The sequence below is a fragment of the Chinchilla lanigera genome, unplaced genomic scaffold, assembly GCF_000276665.1.
Source record: "Chinchilla lanigera isolate Chin_1 unplaced genomic scaffold, ChiLan1.0 scaffold00095, whole genome shotgun sequence".
Classification (NCBI taxonomy): Eukaryota; Metazoa; Chordata; class Mammalia; order Rodentia; family Chinchillidae; genus Chinchilla; species Chinchilla lanigera.
This window is the reverse complement of record NW_004955496.1, coordinates 8,257,121-8,265,274: the sequence shown is the minus strand read 5'-3', so window position 1 is coordinate 8,265,274 and position 8,154 is coordinate 8,257,121. Positions and strand designations below refer to the sequence as shown.

Sequence of the window (8,154 nt, the reverse complement as noted above, 5' to 3'; positions counted from 1 at the left end):
AAATAACAAACTCACTAAGAAAGAACTTAGGGAAACAACACATTTCACAAAAGCAAACAAAAGAATTTTATACCTAGGAATCAATCTAACAAAGGAAGTGAAAGACCTCTACATTGAAAATTACAGTATTCTGAAGAAGGAGATCAAAGAGGATCAGAAAATGGAAATATATCCCTTGTTCTTGGGTAGGAAGAACCAATACAGTGAAAATGTCCATACTTCCAAAAGTGTTATACAGATTTAATGCAATTCCAATCAAAATTCCAACAGTATATCCCACACAATTAGAGAAGACAATTCTAAAATTCCCTTGAAAATAGAAGAGACCTAGAATAACAAAGGCAATTCTAGACAATAATGGCAAGGCAAGAGGCATCACAATACCAGATTTGAAATTAGAGGGCATAGGCACAACTCCAGACATACTTAGCCATCTTACCTTTCACAAAGGTGCCAAATTTATTCACTGAAAAAGATAGCCTCTTTAATATATGGTGCTGGATTTTCACATGCCAAACATGAAAATTACACCCATATCTTTCACCATATGCTAAACTGAATTTGAAATGGATCAAAGATATAAATGCTAAAGCAGAAACATTAAATCTGCTGGAATACAGAATAGGGAGAACTCTTGAAGGCACTGGTGTAGGCAAACACTATGAAAAAATACTTGATCACACAGAAGTATCATAAAGAAGCAACTGGGGTCTCATCTTATTAAAAAGCTTTTGCACAGCAAGAGAAAACACTAGAAGAGTGAAGAGACAACCCAGTGTGGGTAAAAATTTTGCTAGCCATTCCTCAGACAAAGGACTACTATCTAGAATATATAAAGAAGTTAAAAAAAAAAAGACCCCCAAATTTATAGACCCAGTGCAAAAATGGGCATCTAAGATGAATACACACCTCTCAGATGAAGTACGAACACGTAAATTTATGAAAAAATGTTTGCATCTATGGGATGCAAATTAAAACAATGCTGATATTTCATCTCACCCCAGAAACAATGACTGTTATCGAGAAAATAACAAATGTTGTAGACATTGAGGGGAAAAAAGAATCCTTCTCCACTGTTGGTGGGAGTGTGGACTGATGCAAACCTTGTGAAAGTCACTGTGGAGATTTCTCAAAAAGCTAGGACTAGAGGTTCCATTTGACTCTGCCATTTCCCTTTTTGATATCTTCCTGAAAAAATTAAAAGCATCATACCACACCAATATATGCACACCCATGTTTATAGTGGCAGAGTTTTAATAGCCCAATCTTGGAAACAGCCCAAATGCCCATCAACTGGTGAAGGGACAAAGATCTGGTTCTTTTATACAATGGAGTATTACTCTGGCATAAAGGATTACCTCAAGACATTTCTAGGTAAATGGATGTACCTTGAGACCATTCTTTTAAGTGCAATAAATTAGAAACGTGTATGTAAATACCACATCATTTTTCTGGTGTGAGAAACATAAACTGTAAATAATGACCAAAATGTATAATAGGTACTACAAAATAGGAAGAAAATATTCCAATAGGGAGAGGAACAAGGGAGGAGGGAGGCAGGAAAGAAAGCAGGAAAAAAATTAAAATTAGAAAAGGAAAACAATGCTTTCCCAAATGGGAAGGGGAGGAAGGGTTGAAAGGAGGGTAGGGGAATGGGGAAAAAAAAAGAAACAAGTTATATCACGTACAGGTACAAATTTCCTAAGAAGAATGTGATAATTATGTATATCTAAAATGTACCAATAAAATCTGATGGGAGAAAAAAAGGAATGAATTATATACGTGTAAAAGAGAGGCCAAAGACACCTTGTACACCTACCTGCCTTGGGAGAACTCAGCTAGAAGTCACCATATGTAAACAACGTCTCATTAGATATTTAAGTTGCCAGTGCTTCAGTAGTAAATTTCCTAGACTTCAGAACTGTGAGAAATTATTTCCTAAAGTGAAAAATACTAGGGTATTTTGGTTAGTCTATGACAAAGCACTAAGGCAGGGTCTATAAATATATTTTGGGCAATGGTATGATATACCAACAGCCATGGCAGGATACAGATAGCAAAAAGAAATACATGGTTCTCTTTGCTAATGCAACCTGATAGATGTATGTATCCTGCTGCATGTGTTTACTTACTTCCTCTCCCTCAGAAATGCCCCATAATCACTGCCATGGATAATCAATGGAAATGCATACAATGGATTACTGTTTAAATAAGTCAGTGTCAACACATCTAGCTAGAGCCTGTGACAAAGATAAATGTTCATTTGGAATTCAAATTTAAACCTGCAAAATGAAGAGACAGAAAGGCATCTTTATGCAGTATTTTCAATTCATTTACTGATAATTCTTTAGGAAGTACATTTCACATTCATCTTAGAGACCAGGTTTATGTATTTAACATTTTGATTCTCATGATTTTCCTTCCCTTCCTAACCCACCACCATCCCTCCAGCTCCATGTACCCTTTACCCATTTTATCATTATCATATTAATACTATTATCATTTTTAAATTCATGTTTGTGACATACAAAGGTTGTATTCATAATGGGTAGCTGGTATATGATATAAAATCTTTTTATATCCCCTTTCTTCCCATCGTTGGCCTCATGATCCTCTACCATTTGCCACAAAGCTATCTCTCTGTGTCCTCATATAAGTCCGCTAATTGATGAGGAAAATATGGCACCTATACATAATGGAATACTTCTAGGCTATAAAGAAGGATAAATTCAAGACATTTCTAGGAAAATGCATATATACTGAAAACAAAATGTTAAGAGAATTAAATCAGACAAGCAAGCTTAATTGCTTTTAAAAATGTAAGTTTTCTGAAAACATGAAACAACTTTCTATCAAAATAGGATAAAATGAATTAGTGATAATGTCAATTGTTTCCAAGTTATATGCTCAAAAACATTTAGATTTCCATAGAACCAAGTATAAATTTCACTAAAATACTGAATATTTTCAGTTAATAATATCCGACAACCTTTGACCGATTAATACTGAATACCTTCAGAAATAAATACAGTACAAACTAAATTACATTTGTAAAAATTTAAGAAATGTGATTCTGTGGACACATCATGTATTTTTGCTAAATTTATTTTATTTATTTCATTAAACAAATAATGAAATCATATACTGAAATTGTACAGTGCAATCTATTGTTATTTATATTGTGAAATTACCACATACTTCCGTGGTAGCATTTGCATCACGTAGCACAGTTACCTGTGGGTATGTCAGTTACTTTTCTCTCATTGCTGAGACAAAAACCCAACACCCAAAGTTAGAGGAGGAAAGGTTTATTATTTAGCTCACTGTAGAGGTTTCAGTCCATAACTGGCTGCCTCCAAGGCAGGGTGGCACATGGCAGAGGGGTAAAAGTTCATGGTGGCAGAAGACAGCTAAAGCAACAAGAAAGACAGAGACAGAGGCAGAGGCAGACACACACATACACACACACACACACACACACACACAGAGAGAGAGAGAGAGAGAGAGTCTCTTTTCATCCCTTGTATTGTATCCAGTCTACCGGGATTAGGGTGGTGCCAACCCAATCAGTGGATTGATCCAGTAATCATCCACTCTTAACCCCAATACCCTTAATCCCAACATTGCACTACAAATCAATTACACACTCTAGATTCAGCCACCTCCAAAAAAAAAACCCTATCACTGCATGAGGCTTTGGGGGACATCTAGACACAAACCATAATAGTACATGTACAAGAAATTAAAAACAACTATTAGCAAATTGTAATACTATGGCACTGCATCAATCCTAGTCACTATGAGATCTATGCCCTTTTGTACACTATAAGAAAAACATTCTGCTTTCTCATTAACATTGCTCAACTTCCCCACCCACACACATGGCAACAATCACTAAATACTCTTGATTCTTTAAAGTTGTCAATTTTAGGTGGTAAAAACAAAAACAATCAAGTTTTGTCTATGCATGTAGTGACCTCTTGGTTAATTTACATTGTTATAAATGAAGGACTGCCGTTCTTTTAGGATGCAATAAAATTTCACTGCATAAATATACTTCATATTATCCACAGAACTAAGGCAATAGTTTGCATGTAAAATGTCCCTTAAAGGCTATGTACTGAAGACGTGCATACAAGGTGCTTTGTTATTGTGAATTTAACATTGCAATGCACTTTCCTATCTCTTTAGTGCATTAATCCACAGATATACTGAAGGAACTGTCTTTGTATGTGTGGTTTGAATCTGTGTTTGTCATTTCTAGTACAGTTTTGTCTCTATCACTCTGATTCTTTTTCTCACATTCAGTATTACACTGTCTCATTTTGAGTTTGTGCATGTTTTCCAATGTTATGACAATCATAAAAAGCTTTCACATCATTTACATAGATGTTCTCTTTAGTGGAAATATTTTCATGACTTTCAAGATGAGAAAAATGGTAGGGTTTCTCATATTTATTGCATACATCTGGTTTCCTCTCATGTCAATTCTTTTATGAAACTGAATTCACTGAGAAAAGTAAAATATTTCCCACATTGATTACACAGGTACAGATTCTCTATTCTATGAATTCATTAAGGTATGTAATACTACCTATGTACTGATTTTTTTTTACATTGTACACAAATAAAGGGATCCTCTGCACTGTCCTTTCATGTCAATGCAAGTAACTTTACATATTTGAAGTTAATTTCCTCTCCTAATTTTTTAATGTCTATGCTGATTACCAGAGTAACTGAAAGGCTTTTCCATATTGCTTACATTCACAGGGTTTCTATAGTTTGATTCCTTTCATCCCTTTGACAACTCTTGTATGTGCTGAAAGCTTTCCCACACTTCTTACATACATAGTTTCTGCCCAGTGTGGGTTTGTTCATATTTTTGACAAGAACTGTGTGTGGTGAAACCTTTTCCACATTACTTACATACATAGGGTTTCTCCCCATTGTGAGTTCTTTCATGTCTTTTACATTCACTGCACCTGCTGAAAGCTTTCCCACATTGCTTACATACATAAGGTTTTTCTCCAGTGTGAGTCCTTTCATGTGCTTTACAGTAACTGTGTGTGCTGAAAACTTTCCCACAGTGCTTACACACATAGGGTTTCACCCCATTGTGGGTCCTTTCATGTATTCTACATACGCTGTGCCGGCTGAAAGCTTTCCCACATAGCTTACACACATAGGGTTTCTCTCCAGTGTGAGTCCTTTCATGTATTTGACAAGAACTGTGTGTAGTGAAAGCCTTCCCACATTGCTTACATTCATAGGGTTTTTTCCCAGTGTGAGTTCTTTCATGTCGTTGACAATAACTGCGTGTAGTGAAAGCTTTTCCACATTGCATACATACATAGGGTTTTACTTCATTATGAGTCTTTTCATGTGTTAGACAATTACTGTGTGTGTTGAAAGCCTTCCCACATTGCTTACATACATAGGGTTTTTCCCCAGTGTGGGTCCTTTCATGTCTCTTACATTCATTGTGTCTGCTGAAAGCTTTCCCGCATTGCTTACATTCATAGGATTTGCCCCCAGTGTGAGTCTTTTCATGTGTTTGACAATAACGGTGTGTGGTAAAAGCTTTCCCACATTGCTTACATACATAGGGTTTTCCCCCAGTGTGACCATTTTCATGTGTTCGACAATAACTGTGTGTGCTGAAAGCTTTTCCACATTGCTTACATATATAGGGCTTCTCCCCAGTGTGGGTCCTTTCATGTATTTTACATACACTGTGTGTGCTGAAAGCTTTCCCACATTCCTTACATACATTGTGTTTTTGTCCAGTGTGGGTCCTTTCATGTATTTGACAGTAACTATGTGTAGTGAATGCTTTCCCACATTGCTTACATATATAGGGTTTCTCTCCAGTGTGAGTCTTTTCATGTCTTTTACATATAATGTGTGTGCTGAAAGCCTTCCCACATTGCATACAGACATAGGGTTTCTCCCCACTGTGGGTCCTTTCATGTATTTTACATACACTCTGTCTGCTGAAAGCTTTCCCACATTGCTTACATACATAGGGCTTCTCCCCAGTGTGAGTCCTTTCATGTCTTTTACATACGATGTGTGTGCTGAAAGCTTTCCCGCACTGATTACATATATAGGGTTTCTCCCCACTATGGGTCCTTTCATGTATTTTACATACACTCTGCCTGCTGAAAGCTTTCCCACATTGCTTACATACATAAGGTCTCTCCCCATTGTGGGTCCTTTCATGTATTTGGCAAGAAGTATCTGTGGTGAAAGCTTTCCCACATTGCTTGCATACGTAAGATTTCTCCCCAGTGTGAATTTGTTTGTGTCTCTGATAATGACTTGGTGTGCTGAATGCTTTCCCACACTGTTTACATATATAGTGTTTTCCCTTGATGTGAGTTCTTTCATGATTACCAAACGAAGTGTTATTATTTAAAAATTTCCAACTGTGTATATATACATAGGATTTTGTTCCAGTGTGAATTCTTTCATGTTTCTGAATATCATGGTGAGAATGCAACCCTTTTCCACACTGTATACATATATAGGTATCTACACTACTGTGATCTCTTTTCTGGATTTGAACATAGTTGGGTACACTGAAGGCTCTCACATCTTGCTTATGTACAAAGCATTTCTCTTCAGCATTACTTCCTTCAGTGCAATCACAGTAGGATTTTTCACACTGCTTATATCCATAGGGTTTTTCTTCAGGATTTGTCTTTACATGTTTCTGAAGAAACTGAAAGTCAGTGAAGGTTTTCCCGTGTCTGTTACAGTTACATAGTTTCTGTTCAAATCCATGGAGCACATATGATTTGAGTCCAGCGTTACGTATGATGGGCACAGTTGGTGCTGAATCACCAATCAGAGGCTTTCCACATGCAAGGCTTTCACCTGGTTTTACACCAAGCAGTTTCATGTGCACATCTGTATCAGGAGTCATAAAATCCATTTCTCCACATTTATACCATAATTTATACTGACAGCATTTATCAATCTCTGCACTTCTACCAAAGGAAAAAAAAAAAAAAAAACGTACTCATTTCAGAGTTTGACAGTGACATGTTAGAAACACATACTGATTACTTTCATTTTGAACAGTTGGTACATAGGCATAATCATATGTTGATTATTTTTCCCCCATGACTCTGCAATTCACCCTTCTGCTGAGCCTCTTCACCCTCTCCAAAATGTCTGCCTTTCTTTATTATCATCTCTCTTTTATTTTACTTTTTAATTCATATTTTCATTTTCTCATATAAAATATAACATGATATGGAACTTTCTGTAATTATCTTATTTAACATAACATGGGTTCCAGATCCGTGCATTTCTTATGAAACAACATCATTACATTCTCATTTATGGCTAAATACCATTTCATTACATAGACACACATTTTTCTCAGTGCAGAAGACTGAACCTAGGATTTTAGCACTGAGCTACATTTTCAGAGTCACTTATTCATTTGGATTTTCCTATAAGACTGAGTCTCATCAATTATTAAGATACCCAGGTGAGCAAAAATGTGCCTCAGCTTCCCAGTATGCTCCGTCTTGCCCAGGCTATCCCACTTTGCCTCTCTACTCATCTGTGAATGAGCATCTAGGCTGCTTTCAGAGCTTTACCTTGTAAGTTTTACTGTTACAGAGATGGATAAGCACGTACGGTATAATATTACTTTAGCTTTGTGTGAATGCACACAGAAGTATACCTGGGTAAAATGAAATTTCTAGTTTTACTTTTTTGAGGAACATCTGAATTTTTCCACAGATGCTACAATGATATTCTTACTAACATGGAAAAGTGCCTTCTAATACTGTATTTTGGAACATAAATACACTAACTGCTTTTGAGTGCTGCTTAAAAACCGCTATTATCAAAACAAGGGTATTCATTTGGATTTTGAATAGTTCCTCAAGATCACCAATGTTGCAAATACTTATTGTGTATACTGGATTTAAATACATATAGCATTATTTACATAATTTGAGAAGAAAGCAGTTTTTTGAGAATATAGGTATATGTATTTAGATATCCTGCATTTGGCTCTCATATAAACATAAACTTTTAAATATATACCTATAATCAATGCCTAAATACAATTTTATAATTTTATAATCTTGAGAATAGAAAATAATGTATTATACATTAGATAATGTCAATTGT

The 8,154-nt window shown here is 35.8% G+C and overlaps 1 protein-coding gene across 1 annotated transcript in view; it reads right to left on the bottom strand.

The window, feature by feature from the left end:
• Positions 1-3,677: 3,677 nt before the first annotated feature.
• LOC102027546 (zinc finger protein 709-like) overlaps positions 3,678-8,154 on the bottom strand; it is a 28,486-nt gene continuing 24,009 nt past the window's right edge. Inside the window, exon 4 of the mRNA XM_013505394.1 lies at positions 3,678-6,992. Within this exon, the coding sequence (XP_013360848.1) occupies positions 4,919-6,992 (2,074 nt within the window). The 3' untranslated portion in view covers positions 3,678-4,918. The remainder of the gene's footprint in view (positions 6,993-8,154) is intronic.